The 18,835-nt window shown below is 39.4% G+C and overlaps 2 protein-coding genes across 5 annotated transcripts; one reads left to right on the top strand and one right to left on the bottom strand.

The window, feature by feature from the left end:
• Positions 1-326: 326 nt before the first annotated feature.
• Positions 327-3,497, bottom strand: LOC103392222 (ATP synthase subunit beta, mitochondrial-like). Its single transcript, XM_008328795.3, has 10 exons — positions 3,392-3,497; positions 2,559-2,732; positions 2,306-2,480; positions 2,066-2,187; positions 1,731-1,915; positions 1,403-1,561; positions 1,198-1,320; positions 897-1,109; positions 613-814; positions 327-530 (listed from the first exon to the last, which is right to left on the bottom strand). The coding sequence occupies exons 1-10, from the start codon at positions 3,495-3,497 to the stop codon at positions 433-435; spliced, it is 1,557 nt and encodes a 518-aa protein (XP_008327017.1). The 3' UTR covers positions 327-432.
• A 1,173-nt stretch (positions 3,498-4,670) lies between these two features.
• col28a2a (collagen, type XXVIII, alpha 2a) lies at positions 4,671-18,696 on the top strand. Of its 4 annotated transcripts, none has more exons than XM_025064009.1 (37): positions 4,671-5,425; positions 5,826-5,862; positions 6,801-6,947; positions 7,053-7,627; positions 8,000-8,020; positions 8,140-8,199; positions 9,417-9,470; positions 9,620-9,664; positions 9,755-9,781; positions 9,862-9,906; positions 10,018-10,062; positions 10,405-10,458; positions 11,327-11,395; positions 11,580-11,648; positions 11,753-11,821; positions 13,122-13,190; positions 13,422-13,490; positions 13,580-13,648; positions 13,738-13,806; positions 13,900-13,971; positions 14,178-14,246; positions 14,321-14,392; positions 14,506-14,574; positions 14,667-14,735; positions 14,826-14,894; positions 14,997-15,065; positions 15,147-15,215; positions 15,429-15,497; positions 15,581-15,649; positions 15,746-15,826; positions 15,898-15,933; positions 16,018-16,054; positions 16,166-16,723; positions 16,870-17,174; positions 17,263-17,515; positions 17,624-17,815; positions 17,898-18,696. In XM_025064009.1, exons 3-37 carry the CDS (start codon positions 6,812-6,814, stop codon positions 17,900-17,902), a joined length of 3,708 nt encoding a protein of 1,235 aa, XP_024919777.1. In that variant the 5' UTR covers positions 4,671-5,425; positions 5,826-5,862; positions 6,801-6,811; the 3' UTR covers positions 17,903-18,696. The 4 variants fall into 4 exon arrangements, with proteins under 4 accessions (XP_024919777.1, XP_024919778.1, XP_024919776.1 ...); XM_025064010.1 differs by having other exon boundaries at positions 5,826-5,923; XM_025064008.1 differs by lacking the exon at positions 4,671-5,425 and having other exon boundaries at positions 5,533-5,862; positions 17,627-17,815.
• Positions 18,697-18,835: the final 139 nt, after the last annotated feature.

Here is an 18,835-nt window from a genome sequence, read left to right as displayed (position 1 = left end):
ATCCTCCAAAGTTTGGGTTTTAATTTAAATTTAATTTTTGTCTAGTTTTACTCATTGATTTATTTCAATGAGTATAGTGATTTTCTATGCAATTAACTGTTTTTTGCCATTTTATAAATAAACTTTATTAAAAAAAATCTTTTTTATAAATAAACTTTATTAAAAAAAAATCTTTGTCCTTTTGTCTGGTAAACTTCCATGTTCACTACTTACAAGTTTTTAGGATTTTAGGAATGTTTGTAATGAAGGTAAAGTGACGTTGCATTTATTTGATTTCACCGTTGACCAATAGCACAAGAAAAGAAATAGTGTGGACCAAAGAAAACTATAATATCACAATGTAATTTATTTATTTCATTTACAGGGGCACTGAACAACAATGGTGTTGTTTTAATAGGTAATTATTCTGTACAAAACTTTTACATGAATCACTTAGGAATGCTCCTCTGCCAGCTTTTCAGCCTTCTGCACCACCTCCTCAATGGGACCCACCATGTAGAATGCCTGCTCTGGCAGGGCATCGTATTCACCTGTCATTCAAGACAAAGATAATCAATTTTCTATTTACTTTAAACCTGTAGCAGAAGCTTCAAGCGCAGTAAAACACTTTACCTCCTAGAATACTTTTAAAGCCTTTGATTGTTTCCTTAAGTGGCACCAACTTTCCCATATGGCCAGTGAAGACCTCGGCAACCTGGAAGGGCTGCGACAAGAATCGCTGGATCTTGCGAGCACGTGCAACAGTCAGCTTGTCCTCCTCGGACAATTCATCCATACCCAGGATGGCAATGATGTCTTGCAGTGATTTGTAATCCTACGACAAAGTACAAACAGAAAGGGAGTACAGTTCAGAGGCATGCATATTTTGAGTGAACAACCTGAGAGATGAGGCTTACCTGAAGAATTTTCTGTACACCACGAGCAACATCATAGTGCTCGGCTCCGACAATGTTGGGGTCCATGATACGGGAGGTGGAATCCAGAGGGTCCACAGCAGGGTAGATGCCAAGCTCAGCGATGGCACGGGACAACACAGTGGTAGCATCCAAGTGAGCAAAGGTTGTGGCAGGAGCAGGATCAGTCAAGTCATCAGCAGGTACATAAATGGCCTGTGATACAGTGAATAAAGTTAACATGGGGGAAAAAAAGCCAGGGTCCTAATATGGTTCTAGGCTTCATCCTCCTGGACTGTCTCACCTGTACTGAGGTGATGGAGCCTTTCTTAGTGGTGGTGATTCGCTCTTGCATTGTACCCATATCAGTGGCCAAAGTTGGCTGGTAACCCACAGCAGACGGGATGCGACCCAGTAAGGCAGACACCTGAAATCAAACATCTCTTTAGGGACACCTGTGGTGTACTGTGAAACTCCAGCTGTGTTTGACAGATTCAGACGTTTCTAACCTCTGATCCAGCCTGAGTAAACCTGAAGATATTGTCAATAAAGAGCAGCACGTCCTGTCCCTCCTGATCACGGAAGTACTCGGCAACAGTCAGACCGGTTAGAGCAACCCTGGCACGGGCACCAGGAGGCTCGTTCATCTGACCGTACACCAGAGCTACCTGTGGACGATGAGAAAATTATTTAAGAAAAACTGAAACATCAGGGACCATATTATTCATATCACACTCAATTATACTTTTTGAAAGAGATTGAATCTGTACACACTTTATTTCACATTTTAAAAATAAAAGGAGAGAAGAATCACCCTTCCCAAATGTAAAGTTTTACCTTGGATGTTGTGTCTTTCAGGTTAATGACACCAGACTCAATCATTTCATGGTACAAGTCATTTCCTTCACGTGTGCGCTCTCCCACTCCAGCAAACACAGAGTATCCACCATGAGCTTTGGCTACGTTGTTGATCAGCTCCATAATTAACACAGTCTTTCCCACACCTGCACCACCAAAGAGACCTTAAACACATAATAGACAGAAGTCAAATACCTGGGAAGGAGCAATTGTGTTTTTTATATATATATATACAGAAGTCAAATACCTGGGAAGGAGCAATGGTGTTTTTTAATATATATATATTAAAGGACAACAGGATGTGATGAACCAACCAATTTTTCCTCCCTTGGCATAAGGAGCCAGCAGATCCACCACCTTGATACCAGTAACCAGGATCTCCTGTTCCACACTCATGTCAGTGAACTCAGGGGCTTCAGCATGAATAGGAGCTGTCCTGCAGGATAATAACAAAAGAACAATAATATTAATAAATTAATATATAAAACATTTATAATGCATTAACATATTTATATACAGGTGTTTATCTAGAACAACTCATATTTTTCACTCACTGCTTGGTGCTAATTGGACCCCTCTCATCAATGGGTTCTCCAATGACGTTCATGATCCGGCCCAAGGTCTCGGGGCCCACAGGGATCCTGATGGGGGCTCCAGTGTCCATAACCTTCTGGCCACGAACCAGGCCTTCTGTGCCATCCATGGCAATTGTTCGGACTGTGCTTTCACCTGGAGAAACACAAAAGTAAATATTAAAGACCACAGCAGGCTTGGACACTGATTCTTATTAGACTGCAACCCACTTACCGAGATGCTGTGCGACCTCCAGCACCAGCCGGCTGTCACGACCAAGTACTTCCAGGGCATTGAGAATGGGAGGAAGATCCTCATCGAACCTTACATCCACCACGGCACCGATCACTGCCACAATCTGGCCATTGGCCAGTGCAGCCTTAGCCGCTGGGGCTGCATAAGCCCTGCCTGAAGGGGCAAAAAAAGACAGAGTATGTAGCTACAACAATATCAACAATGATTTTATTTTTAAGTTTAGAAAAAAAAATAACAAAAACCTCTAACATAATGGAAAGTAGCCTCTGCTTTAACAACAACACTGCTGACACGAAGCATTGATATCAAATCAAACATCAAATTCTTTAACAAATAACTTGAAATGGAACTTGTTTCAGATATTGAAGCATTGCAACAGGTGTGAGTTCCATTTGACTTTTTTTTCAGTTGACATCCGTCAAGTTATATACATACAGACATGTAAATGTACATGTGATATTTTGGAACAGAATGTGAAACAAATTCATTGTCTTTACATAACTGTCGTGGTCGATGATGATTCAAGTGAGTGTCACGGTTAAGGTCTTGTTATGACTGACGAGGAAAGGTCATTCAATAATACCTGTTACCAGCACTTTTCTTGTGCAAAGAGCCTCTAATCTTGGTAGTAATTTGACGATACCGTTAAAAACAGCTGTTATTTATTTGTAGTTATACACCATGAATAAATTAAACACATCACGTGCAAATGAACCAAAAACTCTGTGGTCATTTTATGCCGGGCCTCACTCAGCCTCTCCTTTGCTTTTAAACAACGCTGACAGACACTCAAAGTGAAAATATGTACTCACTGGCATTTAGGGCTGCGTGTTTAGCAGTGATGTTTTTTAAAGCGTTAAATCCAGGCTTGAAAGCCTGCAGGGAACCGCTGCAGCACCGTCCCACTGCGCCCAACATGGTTAAGATGGCTGAAGGTGAAAACGCCGTTCACTTCTGTCAGGGTTTTACTGAATACTGATACTGAATACTGGGCATGCGCGTATTGCGGGGTTGTTATAGTTCATCCTTACCGGAGAGGGCAGCACTCACCCAAAGCTTCACTTGTGGCTCCGCAAAAATAAAGGATTCTATTCTCGAACCTGTACATGATAATAAAAATAATTGCAATACAAAGCAAAGGTAGGAGTTCGTCATAAGTGAAAGAAAATTCATGTATTTGGGCATGTATGCCTTCTATAAACAAACATTTAGAGTAGAGTAGACCAATTGTTATTTCATTTTTATTTCAAGTTATTTAAATAAGTTGAAGGCTAAGTTGTTTGTACATACATCATTCCAATCTTACAAAAACGAACGTTTCCTATGATTTCTTCTCTTTTTCTTGTTTTTAACTAATTATCTCTTTAATTTTAATTGTACTTTTTATTTATGGAACCTTGTACATGCTTTTAAATGACCTGTTACTGAGCTTTGTTCCAAAAAAACAAATAATAAAAATATAACTACACCCCTATTACAAGACTAATTGAAATAGTTATTATACCCACATTTAAACAGGGTTAGAGCTAGAAGATTTAAAAAAATTAAACAAATTTTGGATGAACTTTGGATTTTCTAAGATGTGAACTGTTTATTTATGTCTGACCACAGTATATGTATTTTTTAGATCTTATCATTCAACACATGTACTCAGATCAGAGATGTTGTATGATCAGATTTATCTGACAGACCTCTCCCCGATGTTGAGCTATTAAATAGCTCTGATAGACGTTAAAATTCCTAAAGAGCAGTCCAGACCCAGAGGCAGAAAAGCCCCAAATCAAGATGCTCTCTTCACTATTCTTAATAGCTGTGATGATGTTTTCAGGTTGGTATGCAGTGACTTTTATGTCAAATCAATCACTACATGTTCTTGCCAAACAATTCAGCCTTAGTTTTATTAGACAATTAAACACTTTCCTACTTGCAAGCTTTTGCCCTCTGTAATGTTTGTGTTGCACAGAAAATACTTCTTCCATAGTATCTTGCCACCGGCACCATGCTTAATTCAACAGCACTCTTTCTTTAATGACAACTATGTTCATTTATTTGGAATGTATTGTGTGTCTCCACAGGTATTGTACCTTGCTGACCAGAAAAGTGCCCAAGGTTCCTCAAGGTTTCAACTTTGAGCTCACATTTAAAGGCAAGTTAAAAATTTACATTTTGAAACTAGCCTTATGAAAACCAGCTTTATGAGGTACATCAACCTCGACTGTTGACTGCTGGTGCTGGGAGGTCACATATGCATTAATAGCAATAATCAAAAACACAACTAAATTAATATGGTTAACTGTGCAGACAGTGATCATACCAGAGCCAGCCAGGGACCACTACCACATTTAAATTCATTAACAGTTTCCCTTGCATTTGTGGCAACAGTATGATGATGATGAAAACATTTCTCATAATATCAATTTAATTCCATTTTGTTTTTCATTTACACAACTGATGAAATGAAGTAAACATAAATTTTATTATTAGGTCCAAGACATACATGAACAACCTGACTCACAGCCTCCTCCCTTCCTATAAATCCAGTGGTATTATACAAGTACAATGAGTAGCTGTCATTTATCATAAAACAAGGCGACAGCACGGATTCTGCCAAGCGATCATTCAGCGTTGAATTCCTTTGTGTCAGAGAGTCTCCTCTAATTGCTTTCTTGCCTGGAGCTGTGGAATACAAAGACTCTTCACCTCGGGAACAGCCGGCTAAACGCTTCTTGGATCCTCAGCCAGTCTGCACAGGACCAGCCCAATCTTGAAACCACACCAGGAGGCATATGTGGAAAGGTCATCGCCACCAGTGAGTGGTCAGATGGTCATCTTTAAGGGCTTAAGAGGTGAAGAACCTGTGGCTTTTTCTTTCTGGTGAAGTCGTATTCCATTTCAGTTGATTTATACGGTGCTCATTTTTTTAATATAAATGAATAATTTAAATGATGATTAATATTGAAGACTTTTTCACATTTATAGAGCTAAGGTTTTACTCATCTTTCGTCTTTTCAGTATTGGTTACTAGATATAATTTATGTGAATGACATTGATCATTTTATGGTTAAATTGTTTTTTTTTTACTTATCTCTTTTTAAGTGTAATTTTCAGGTGGTGTTTTACATTTGTGTCAAGCTGTTACACTAAAGACAACTGACTCCATTTGCCCCATTCTTGAGTGTTCCAGTTATTATGGTAATTGAGGACTCCATTAAAGAAATTTTTTCTCCTGCTGATCCTTTTTCCCAGGTGGAGGTCATTCCAAACTCAAGGGTGTGGACCAAAGGTGACCAGGCCTTTGCCATTAAAACTTCTAAACTTTAAATGACCTTACCTGTGGAATTCATGTGAGATTCATTTTAAAAAAAAGTTTTTTATTCTAATTTAATTTAAGTCTTTATTTATTTATTTATCTTATATTTAGTTAGCGTGATTTAATGTTATAAAAACATAACTAGTTGCGTAATTCCCTCTAAGTTCTGCGGCAACAGTGAAGATTCCTGTGTAAAAAAGAAATCTGCCTTCACCTGTATAGTCAAACACACCTCCCTTCGTTCAGTTGGAGTAAAGCAAACAGTTTTGACACCACGATTAAGACATATTTCACCTCACAATATGTAATGTGAGAACAAACTGAGATCGTCTAAGCAGAAGCAAAGAAGTGAAAAGGTTTTAATTCTTATCCCTGCTATGTTATTATATCATCCAGCTGTTAAATTCAGGCTAAAACTATTTAACTTCAGCAAACTTTGCATCTGTAACTGCTTAAATTATTTTTGACGACTTGTGTTAAAAATCAAATTTAACAGCTCTGACAATATTGCTTCATTGTTGCACTCGTAAACCAGAAGCCTTCCCCTCCCTGGGGGCAGGTCTGGAGTTCTTGGCAGGTCTCTATGGGAGGTGGTCTGAGGGTGTCTCCTTATAAAGGAGGAGTGAGCATCTCAGGGTCCCTCACTTTTGGCTGAGCATAATCACTGTCACTGCTTCTGCTGCATAACATATGCATCCTTGTGCTTGGCTGCTTCTGCCGTTCTGATCAAGCCTGTAATTTGGGCTGCATTTACTTAAAGGTAATACATTTTTATTAAGAAGGTTGTAGTCTCTTAAAAAAGAATGAAGAAAAAAGACTAAAATGTTTTGTTTTGTTAAAAGTTAACCTGATTCTTTAAATGGACATTGACTGTTTTAATGTGGATTTGTTTCATTTTTTTTATTCCATAGTTGGAGCAAGGATGCTCCGCCACTCTACACTGGTGCTGCTTCTCACAGCACTGACCAGTGTTTGGGCCCAAGACTACTCCGAGGACAGGAGGACAAGCAAAAGACCCCGGCCCAAACATTTGGCTGCAAATATTCACAATGGACAAGGTAGGACAGTTGTGAAAACAAGTTTTCTCATTTCATTTAATGTTATTTAATGTTACCTAAAAGGGTTGCAGTGGGAATAAAACATGATCTTGTGTCTGCACACAGCCATCGTGGATGAGGACTGTGGCCTGGAGCTCTCCTTCCTGTTGGACAGCTCTGAGAGTGCCAAGGACAATCACGAGCAGGAGAAGCAGTTTGCCATGAATGTAGTGGACAGACTTCAGGGTATCCAGCTTCAGAACGGTCGAAGCATGAGCCTGAGGGTGGCCCTGCTGCAGTACAGCAGTCACGTCATCACAGAGCAAACCTTTAAAGAGTGGAAGGGTGCTGAGAACTTCAAGACCCGGATAACTCCAATAATCTACATCGGCCACGGCACCTACACCACCTACGCCATCACCAACATGACCAAAATCTATCTGGAGGAATCCAGTCCTGGCAGCATCAAGGTGGCTGTGCTGCTAACTGATGGAGTTTCACACCCGAGGAACCCAGATATTTTCTCTGCGGTGGCTGATGCCAAGAACCAGGGCATTAGGTTCTTCACTCTGGGCATCACTTGGGCAGCCAACGAACCAGCCAATGTAGCCCAGCTGCGTCTTCTGGCCAGCTCCCCTGCCTCTCAATTCCTCTACAACTTGCAGGAGGAGAACATCGTGGAAAAAGTTGTCACAAAGATTGTGAGTACAATGCAAAATGTCTTTTAGCACAAAGCACTAAAGAAGTGGATGCATGTGTGCACAGGCTTGTTCAGGTATTTGCGTAGTGATGAAATGGTGACAATGCCATAAAGAAACATAAGAAAGAATTTTCAATAAATCCATGGGTTGTAGCCTTTGTCTCTGGGCTTTAGATGAGAATGTGGTGTAAATGATGCAACGTTTTGTTTAATCAGGAATAGTTTTATACCTCTCCATGAAGTAATATTAATATTTCTCCAAGTATTTGTGCTCCACTGACTTATCTCAACACATCTGACATCATTTAGGAAATGAATAAAGAAACCTGAGAAGTCAGATCTTCATCACCTCACTTTGTGTTTTCTTTTGCAGACCAACTTGGCTGATGAGGGTGTAAGTATGAGCCTAAACCTCACATTCAAGGATGTACCATTAGATCATTGCGTCTTCTGATAATATAGAATTACGTTCACGTCAGTTTAACAAACATCTCTCTCTCTTTTTTTTTGAAGTGCCCTCTGGCCCAGAGATGTGCATGTGAGAAAGGGGAGAGGGGACCCAGTGGGCCCGCGGTGAGTATTCATCCTCAAACTGTCCAACAGATTCCACAAACAAAGCTGTCACAGAGGTTTGACAGAGCACAGCACTCCAAGAATCTTAAAATCTCGCATAAACCTGCTATGACGGAGGTGCAGTTCAAAACAGTTTGGGGGGTAATTGTTTGCCGTTATCTCTAAGCCTCGGGGCATTTCCAGAAGCTAAGCTGTGTGAAAAGAGAAACATGTCACACATTGTAAAACCTATGGCAACAGAAAAGGGTGACACTGAGATGAATACAGTATGTTTGCTGCTACTGTGGGCGTCAGGTCATAGGAAGTTACCGTGCATTTCTCCAGAGTCTTCCATGGAAACCAGAGACAACACAATAAACCATTTGCCTTAAAAAAACTAAAACGTTGGTCAATTTAAATCAACACAATCCAATTTAATCCAATGTGATCCAATCCATTTGAATATAACAGAATAGTAATCAATCCAATCTAACAGAATATAATGCAACAGAATATTGTGGTATTGAAAATGTGCATTATTTTACTCCAGGGATCTCAGTACAAATGATAAATATGGAAAATACTTAAGTTACATAAACTAAAATGTTTTATTTTCACTTTTTTGTATTATTTGAAAAACAGTTAGTAAATATTATACATTTATACACCCATTTATATTAGACTCTCACTACTACAACATAAAACAAGGTTGGTGCATCTTGACACCCATCAGCATTATCTGTCATATAAACAAACATCCAAATAGCCCCCTCTTTTTCTCAGACAGCACTCGTAATGTGAAGCGTTTCAACGACTTGGTGGATAATCGTGCTGCTGAAAGACGGAGGTCATTACCCAGGTGCTCTCTCCACAGAGAGATGCTTCAAATTCTTGCACCGAGACTGAGAGTGTCGTCGTTATTGCATTCACAAACCAGTGATCTGCATTAGACAATGACTGACACACATCATCCAGGTGCAGATAACCCCTGGATTTATGGACAAGATGACTCAAGTCCATCCATGGAAAGTTCAAATCCACAGGCAGGGATTTACGGCAAATTCCAAATGGAGCTTTTGTCTTCTGTCTGTCTCAGACAATGTTTGTCCAGACAAAAACAGTCGTGCCTTCACCTGACAAAGAGCATAGCAGATACATATACTTCAGGTTTTAGTTTGGGGTTGTATATTTGGTGAACATTTTCAAATATATCTACGATATTTCATTTCATCCTCCAGGGAAAGAAAGGCCGTCCCGGAGATGACGGAGCTGTGGGGCAAAAAGGGCAAAAGGTGAGAATTTGTGAAAAAAGCACAACCTTTTCACAGCAGGTGGGCTCCTCTGAGATCTCACCTGCTTCCTCATATCTGTATCAACAAAAGATTAACATTCCCAGTATCTATGGCAAACACTTAATGTCATGCTAATCCTTTCTAATTAGGGTGAAGCAGGATTAGGTGGATTGCCTGGAAGAGAAGGTGTTGAGGTAAACAAACAATTTATGAAAGGTAAAAAAAAAACGTGTGAAATTGATATTCACAGTTGTTTGTTTAAACACGTAATTTTTTTTTCACAGGGAAAACTGGGTCAAAGGGGAGACAAGGTACGTCTATTTTTAACAGAGATACATCTGTTCTTTTTTAAAAAGTGGGAAAAAGTGAGTGACTTTTACCTCCTACACAGGGGGAGAGGGGTGAGTGCGGCACTCCAGGAATCAAAGGAGACAGAGTATGACAATTCCATTGACAAAAATTATTATTAAAGTTATTCTTTTGTTTTAAATTGTGTTTTTCTTTAATAAACTATTTTGATGTTTCTCCTTTTTTTAATATATCGCAGGGTTTTGAAGGAGCAGTTGGTGAAAGAGGACCTAGAGGCCTGCAGGTTTGTAATGCTCCATATGTATACGTATATAAAATAAATACACATTTCGGAGCATAAACGTGGGTACATGCTAGAAGAGTTTTCTATGTAACAATATTCAAATTTAAACTTCAATTAAGCCATGTTGAAAAACAAATCTGTGCATGTGGCTTGGTCAACGTACATATATATGCAATTAATATATATTATATGTATGCCAAAGTATATGGCCAAACTTTCATTTCAACTAAACATTTACCATTTTTATTCACTGTTACTGCGTGTTATAAGTTGACACACATTTATTAGCATTTATCCACCAGTGTCAGTGACCTCTAACCTGTAAAAAATGTCTTTGTCCAGGGTTTACCAGGACCTCATGGAGACATCGGACCAGAGGGCCCTCAGGGGAAGCAGGTCAGGTCGTGACGGACAGCTTTCATTCACTCCTCACCACGTCTCCTGTGACATTTGCAGCTTCTTTTTTATGACTTATTTAAACAAGAGCTTGTTTACCACCTTAGACTTCAGCACAGAGGGGCTTTTCTTTTCAGGTAGAGCAATAGGGCAATAATTCACAGAGTACAGAGATGAACATTATGATCCCAAGAAAATGCTATAGGCTCCTTCCATTGCCTGTATCTTGTTTCTAAATACAGACTACACGTCAGACCGAAGTGCCTACAGCATTGTCTGTCTCTGTAATACTACATATAGTTAACAACATATGTGGAAGTGCATTCATGCCCAGTGTCTCACCGTGTGTGGACATGTAGGTGGTATTTGTAAAAAAAAAGCAGTCTTGGTGGTCTCTGGAGTTGTATCCCATAAAGAGCTGCTGTAAGACAAGAATTTGTAACGCATTTAACACAGAGGTTAAGTTTTTAATGTAAGGGGGTTTCCTTTTAGGGCAAAGGAATACACTTTTATTATCTCCAGCAAATCTTATTGTGTGGGTGTGTATAGGAAGTTTTTTTTTTCATTAGTGTAAATTATTAGGTGTATCAGACATTTTAATCTGCCCCTCTAGAAATGTATCAATAACAAAGACCTCGCAAACTTTGGTTTGTTTACTTTTTTTTTCAAAATGCTGTTGAGTTAATCAAAAATTAATAAGTAAAAATAGAAGATATCACAGTGTCTATATCCTCCACACTGCATTAACATCTTTATGAACTGAATGTTCTTTGAAGTGATAAACCAATGTTGTGGTTTTATCACTATTGATGAGCTCATGCTGGAAGTATGAACTCTGTGTTGAATTAAATATTTTTTGTGATGACAGGGTGAACGTGGACCACTTGGTCCTCCAGGCCTACAGGGGGAAACTGGCATTGGTCTACCAGGAGCAAAGGTCAGTGTTTATTTTAAAATATTTGTCCTACTTGATTTATACATTTTATATATTATTATATATATTATTTAAAATATTTGTCCTACTTGATTTATATATTTAAATAATTTGTCAAATTTGAGATAAAAAACATTTCATGAATGCAGGTTACAAATATTCAATTAAAATGTTTTTTTTTCTCCAGGGTGATATGGGGTTCCAAGGCAGACCAGGACCTCCAGGTCATCCAGGACTGGGTGAACATGGACCTCCTGTCAGTAAACAAGCTACACTTTGTAATGTTTAATGTATTTTGTAGTTTTTCAAGCAATGATTGTGGTGTCACTGTGCTAATACGCTAAATGTTTTATTTAACAGGGACCTCAAGGACCACAGGGAATTCAAGGAGAAAAGGGACCTCAGGGAGAAGGATTACCTGGACCCAAGGTAAATTCCAAAATTGGATAAATAATAAAAAAAAATAATACCTGGACCCAAGGTAAATTCCAAAATTGAATGAATAATAAAACAAAATGCAGTCATGTTCATTCTCCACTGACCTATATGACACTCAAGTGTGACTAAATTTACAGCATAGTTTTATAACTCAATCTATGAATAAGTAAAAACTTTTCCAAGAGACACAAATGACAACAAAATGCATTCCCTATTACATATATATTTTTAGGACACACATAAGGTACCCGACCCAGGGTTTGGAAACTCTTCTCTATAAAATCCATCAAAGACAAAAATATCTACATGGTTGAATCAGTCACGGTGCCTTTCAGAAAATTCCAATGATTTCTCTTTAGAAATAACGTAAATAAAAATGGACCAAAATTTTCTAGCCTAAATGCGTAACAAAGCAGTTGTAAAAACTCTTATGTATCTACTATGTTGTCATAAAAAGACAGTGTTGGCCAGGGTTGTAACTGAGATCTCTGCAGTTCATGGCCTGCATTTGTCAAAATCAGATCTCACAACGTTCGCCTCACTGACTCACAGCTCAGGCGTTCACTCCAGCATTTCTGCTCAATCTGTGAAACGTGTAAAAACGACATTTTGACACAAAAAGAATGAGGGCACAGTAGTGTAGGGTTTTACAGTTTGAACCTGAAACAGTGGTTATTGCTGACAAGCATATGTATGGTGTCTTATTATTATCATTTTAACACAAGACTAGTTGTAACACAAGTCATCCTCGGTTTTTACTGCAGTTCATGACTGAGCTTGTGAGTAAATCAGACAATGACAGGAACATAATTATGTGGTGGTGGAAAGAGAGAAAGGAAATCTATGTACACGTTTATGACTAAAGGAAGCTCCTGCGCCCCCCCACCCCCCGAGGGTGTGAATTTATTGTAGGGGGGGCAGGCTTGTCAAATTAAGTACAAATTTAGTTGTTTGTTTGTTTTTTGCCACAATGGGAAAAAAGATTGGTTTGTAATCTGATTCAATTTTTTTTTGTTTTTAAGAATAACAATGTTTTAAATAAAGCATTAACTGTGAATGTGACATAAAAAGTCTGAATCCATGTGCATGCACACAGCAAATGCTGTGAAAGGAGTCAAGAAAATAATACCTGGGTGATGGGATTATTCCAACATCAATCACAAAAAGCTGACAGGAACCAACATGCTCTTTTTCCATAGTCCTATGACAGGGAACAATGCAGATCTGGCTTCAACTCAACTCACAATTTCAGAGGCTGTGATGTAACTGTTGACCTGATTTTGTTTTTCAGGGAGATCGTGGGCTCCCAGGGCTGAGGGGGCCGAGAGGGCAGCAGGGGGCAGGAATCAAAGGGGACAAGGTAATCTGGGTTCTGAAAACCAAAGATTTAAAAGTAGAATCCATGCAATAATTATCATGTAAGCATTGACTGAGTAAAAGAAAGAAAAACACAAACCTTGTGATTCTACCAATGAGATGTGAGGAATTGACAAATTTTAAGAGACTATTTTTTATTAAGTATTATGAAAAATGAAATCTAATTTTATTCAAGTGGAACTAACTTGTTTTTACCTGTTTGTGTTGTTTCAAGGGAGATCTGGGGCCTCCAGGCCCACTGGGACTAACTGGACCAATAGGAATTGGCATACAAGGAGAAAAGGTCAGGGGAATTATACTGCATTTATATTACTTAAAAAAGTATCGCTAATATTCCAGTATTGCACTGATGGGACTTTTATCACCATGCAGGGAATCGAGGGTCCCAGAGGTCCACCAGGAGGTAGAGGGGTTCCAGGAGAAGGTCTGCCTGGACTTAAGGTTTGCTGAAAACTAGTAAAAACCAAGAGTCATTACAAATCGTTAAGAATTTTCTACTTCTCACAACTGTCCACTGCTTCCATTTTTAGGGAGACCAAGGTTTACCAGGAGAGCAGGGCACTCCAGGAGAGAGGGGCATTGGAGAACCTGGGCCAAAGGTAACACATCCATGCTGCCGAACAAACCACTGAATTAAAGTTGTGTTATTGGCAATATATTGGCTTAACCAAACACTGAACATTCTCACACAGGGAGAGCCAGGAGCAGGTGGTTTGGGGGGACTTCCTGGACTTCCTGGGGAAGACGGAGCTCCAGGGCAGAAGGTGAAAATCCTATTGTTAGATTTTCACTAGAGATTCTTGGTTAACTATGAATATGATGTTCAACTGCGATGAAAGAGTACCTTTCATCAAGAAGATCAGTGGTTCAATTCCCTGGCTTAATTGACCAACCAAGGATAACCAAGACATAAAACTAAACCAATGTCTTTACTGACTGATTGTATTCAATAAATAATTGTCATTTTTAGGGTGAGCCTGGTCTGCCTGGGTCAAGAGGTCTCGAAGGAGCACCAGGAATTGGTATTCAGGGAGAGAAGGTATACCTTAAAAAATAGCACATATTCATATTCTTTGTATTCCAGATCAAATAACTTGGTTTTAATTTTCAAAGGGTGACCAAGGTATGAGAGGCATACGTGGATTACACGGACCTCCTGGGATTACTGGACCATCTGGACCAAAGGTAAGATTTGTTTTGATTTAGCTTATGAAGACTTGTCAATGTCAAAGACCTTTAAAGGTAGTAACAATTTAAATATTCTTAATATAAAGGAACTGTTAACTGCCTCTTTTTAGGGAGAACGTGGTATACCAGGGCACCAGGGTATGCCAGGCCCTCAAGGACGATCTGTTTCAGGTCCTAAGGTAAAACAAAGACAACATTCTGTTTCAGAAAGTAAACAACAACTACACAACAGAATATTGTTGATGCCTTCGAATTGATTTTCTTTTTGTAGGGTGATGTCGGTCCTTCTGGACCTCCTGGGCCTATAGGTGAAACGGGACATGGACTCCCTGGTCCAAAGGTAAAAACTAATAAAACAAGAAAAATTACCACCTGGAATCATAGTTTTACACTCGTCTTGACACTTGTCATCATTTAATTTTTAAACCAGGGTGATCGCGGTCACCCGGGTTTGCCAGGTCCACACGGTCCAAAAGGTGAAGGCAGTCCTGGCCCAGTGGTTTGTATTTTCTTAATAAATATAATCAACTATAACCTGATAATATCAAAGATTTACTGTGTGTGCTGACTGGTGCAATCTCAATTTATACATTTTCTTCAGGGTCCTCCAGGCTTGCCAGGTCTGCCAGGTGAAGTAGGGGTAGAAGGAATAGGAATTCCTGGACCCAAGGTTTGTATATACGTCTTTATTTGGTTGTTTGTCACTGTTAGAGTTCTTTGTGGTCTATTGTTGATATCATGTTTGTTTCAGGGTGACATTGGCTTTAGAGGATTGCCTGGTTTACCAGGACCACCTGGAGAGGGCATACAGGGACCACCAGTAAGTCTATGAAAAAACAAATATGTATATAATATAACAAAATAATATTAATAATTGTAATTAATATATATAACAATAAAATAATATTAATAATTGTAATGCTTTGTTGCAGTAGAGTCGCTCACCTCTGTATTAAAATTTCCCAAATTCAGTTTTCATGCACACAAATATGACTTTGACCAGAGTTGTAATAACTGCACTTGTTTGTCATAGGGTAATGTTGGCAGACCAGGACCTCCTGGTCCAACTGGACCACAAGGAGAAGGCATTCAAGGTCCAAAGGTACCTTTCACCTGCCTGACAAATTCGATGTGGGTCAAATATTTTGTCACAGTTTATAAAATAAAAGTTACATTTTGTTTCAGGGAGAACCTGGATCTCAAGGCATGACTGGACCTAGAGGGCCACAAGGAGAAGGTTTACCTGGACCAAAGGTGAGTTAAAAAAAAAAAAAGACCTTTCCAATTTTCAAAAATAAAGGATATAGTACAATAATAATATTATAATTACACCTCTGCTCTTTGTAACAGGGTGACCGTGGGCTACAGGGTGAGAGGGGAATGAAAGGTTTTAAAGGAGACATGGGAGATTCTGGAGTCGCTGGAGAAGCTGTACGTAAAAGAGATAGTAGAATTAGTAGCTCATTAACTAATTGGTCCTAATTGGTTTATTCAACTCACAGGGAAAGCCAGGAGCTAAAGGAGAACCAGGCCTGACAGTAGGTGTTTTCAGATATAGATTTAGTGTTTGGTCATGTAACAATGTATAATGAGTTCACACTGATGTAAGTGTCCCTTTTCAGAGAGAAGACATTATTAAGCTGATCAAAGAAGTTTGTGGTGAGACATTTGACTACTTTACTTAATAGTTATTGAATGAGCTAATGTCAGACTCATAATGAAGCATATTGTCATTATAAAAAGTGTCCAACCCGTACTGTGGTTTTCCAGGATGTGGCATCAGGTGCAAGGAGAGGCCCATGGAGCTGGTGTTTGTCATCGACAGCTCAGAAAGTGTCGGCCCAGAAAACTTTGAAATCATCAAAGATTTTGTCACACGCCTGGTGGACCGCACAACAGTTGGTCGAAATGCAACAAGAATCGGACTGGTCCTTTACAGTCTGGACGTCCTCTTGGAGTTCAACCTGGCTCGATACATGAACAAGCAGGATGTGAAGCAAGCCATTAGAAAAATGCCATACATGGGTGAAGGCACCTACACTGGCACTGCCATCAGAAAAGCCACTCAGGAGGCCTTCTTCAGTGCTCGACCTGGGGTCAGAAAAGTAGCCATCGTCATCACCGATGGTCAGACCGACAAGCGAGAGTCTGTCAAACTTGACATAGCTGTGAGGGAGGCTCACGCCGCTAATATTGAGATGTATGCCCTGGGGATCGTCAATTCATCTGATCCCACGCAGGCTGAGTTCTTGAGCGAACTCAACCTCATCGCCTCTGACCCTGACAGTGAACACATGTACCTCATTGATGACTTCAACACACTACCAGGTGAAAATCGGAAACATCTCAATGTTGGCACTGTAATATAACTATTATCATAAAGATTTCTTGACTGTAATGACTCGGAAACATCTCAATGTTGGCACTGTAACTATTATCATAAAGATTCCTTGACTGTAATGATTTTTTTTCAGCACTGGAATCCCAGCTCATCAACCAATTCTGCGAAGACGAAAATGGTGCGGTGTTTTACAATCACATCTTAAATGGACACCGGAACGGCAACAACGGTCATGGGTACGGTGTCGTTGAAAACCATGGTCACGTGGAGGACACCAAGGTGTATCATGGTCATGGAAATAATGGTTATGTTAATGGAAACGACGGGGGTAAGTTTACTGTTAACCATGAAGAGAACCAAATTCAGAGACGCCCCAACAGCCGCGGCCGTGGAGACAGTTTTGCCCTGCCCATCAGTGCAGATCCACTCCGAATTCAGGTCTTTAACATTGGATACACTTGTGGTATTTTCGTGGTTGTTTCACCTGAGGCAATTGGTAAATGGTTTTGACGTTTTCTTTTTCTAGGCTGTGGAGGAGGATGAGGGTGAAGATTTAGACATCAGAGCTCACATACGGAGCGGAAGCATCGTGTCTGCAGTCAACAGAACAACAGTGGTATCACCTAAAGTAGAAAGCTCAGTCTCCACAGGGACTGTCCTGTCATCTTCATCGTCCTCATCATCATCGTCCTCCTCAGCAACATCTTCATCTACACTGGTTTCAGTTTCATCTTCACAGCCCACTCTGCCGGAAACGGTGATATCAGTCCAGCCAGAAGGTGAGCGCTGCTCGATTTTACAGATCTTGACATCATGACAATGATTTGGTGAAAAAAAAAAGATTTAAAAAAACGAATCATTTGTCTCACGCATGGATTTTCTATTAGCAGCTTCTCTTCCTGATCCCCGCTGTAACCTCGACTTGTCCCAAGGCCACTGCCGGGACTACAGTATTCACTGGTACTATGACAAGCAGGCTAACTCCTGTGCTCAATTTTGGTATGGAGGCTGTGGTGGAAACAACAATCGATTCGACACAGAAGATGAATGCAAAAAGTTCTGTGTTCTGTCCAGAACAGGTAACATGCCTTTGTTGACTCTTAATTACACATTCATTGTGCAATAAAAATATACTAATTTGTCTTTCCTTTTTTGTGGCAGGATAAAAAGGGAGAAACGGACACCATTGAAAAGGGAATATCTATCCAATATTTTGCAAATGCAAATTAATGTTAATCTGATGAATTCTCATGTTTTGGAAATTCATTGCACTTTTTGGTCATGTTTTTCTTTACACTGACACATTGACAGTGCTTTCTAAATAGTGGGGCTTTTTCAGATTTAAACGAATTACTGAATGATGCTAGAAACCTGTTGCTGCTGCTCTGGTACACTTGTTGTTGCTGCCTGGTACACCTGACACACTTTGACTTCCTCAAAAACTGTTTTACCTCAAAAAATATCAGTCAGTGCTTAATCTGTCAAAACACAAACCATTTTACTGAGGCTGACCGCCCTGCCTTACATTTACAATATTCTGGGATTAAAAAAAATTAAAATTCTAATTATAGATATTTACACTATAATTCACAATTCAGATGTCTTTTAGTATCAAATGAATATATTTTTAGATAGACAGCTTAAGTGTGAAGTTTGTTTACATCGTGTTACAGTCGATCTTGTGAAAATGCTCTGAGTGTTTTGTCTGTTTGTTGTTATTACTACTGTGTCCATTAGCATTATACCCAGCAGCTGTCTGTGCTGGTACTGCCTACAGACTGTGGAGACACCCAGCCAGGAAGTCCAAGTGGGCACCACCCAGGTGACAATTTATATAGGTCACATACTGTGTTATTAGCTGCTCCCTTCAGACATATGTCAATCACATGGAATTTAAACTCACCAATATGGATTATTGTTCAGTCCACTATACTGGCTGGGTAATTTATTTTAAGGGAATCTGCAAACAATATAATGACAGGCTATCTACTGACAAAGCTTGTGTGTGTGTTTGTGTGTTTGTCTTATTCGTGATTTGTATTTTTTGTAATAAAAATGTTAAAAAATACACAATGTTGACTTGTTTTATGTTCCAAAAA

The sequence above is a fragment of the Cynoglossus semilaevis genome, chromosome 16, assembly GCF_000523025.1.
Source record: "Cynoglossus semilaevis isolate Cse_v1.0 chromosome 16, Cse_v1.0, whole genome shotgun sequence".
NCBI lineage: Eukaryota > Metazoa > Chordata > Actinopteri > Pleuronectiformes > Cynoglossidae > Cynoglossus > Cynoglossus semilaevis.
This window is presented reverse-complemented; position numbering and strand designations above follow the sequence as displayed.

Coding starts and splice junctions, on each gene's coding strand:
- LOC103392222 (XM_008328795.3), bottom strand. CDS start 3,497: ATGTTGGGCGCAGTGGGACGGTGCTGCAGCGGTTCCCTGCAGGCTTTC. Junction 1,321..1,402: donor TTACTCAGGCTGGATCAGAG/GTTAGAAACGTC, acceptor GTTTGATTTCAG/GTGTCTGCCTTACTGGGTCG. Junction 531..612: donor CTTTAAAAGTATTCTAGGAG/GTAAAGTGTTTT, acceptor CTTGAATGACAG/GTGAATACGATGCCCTGCCA.
- col28a2a (XM_025064007.1), top strand. CDS start 5,769: ATGGTAATTGAGGACTCCATTAAAGAAATTTTTTCTCCTGCTGATCCT. Junction 7,628..7,999: donor AAAAAGTTGTCACAAAGATT/GTGAGTACAATG, acceptor TTTCTTTTGCAG/ACCAACTTGGCTGATGAGGG. Junction 9,665..9,754: donor CTGGAAGAGAAGGTGTTGAG/GTAAACAAACAA, acceptor TTTTTTTCACAG/GGAAAACTGGGTCAAAGGGG.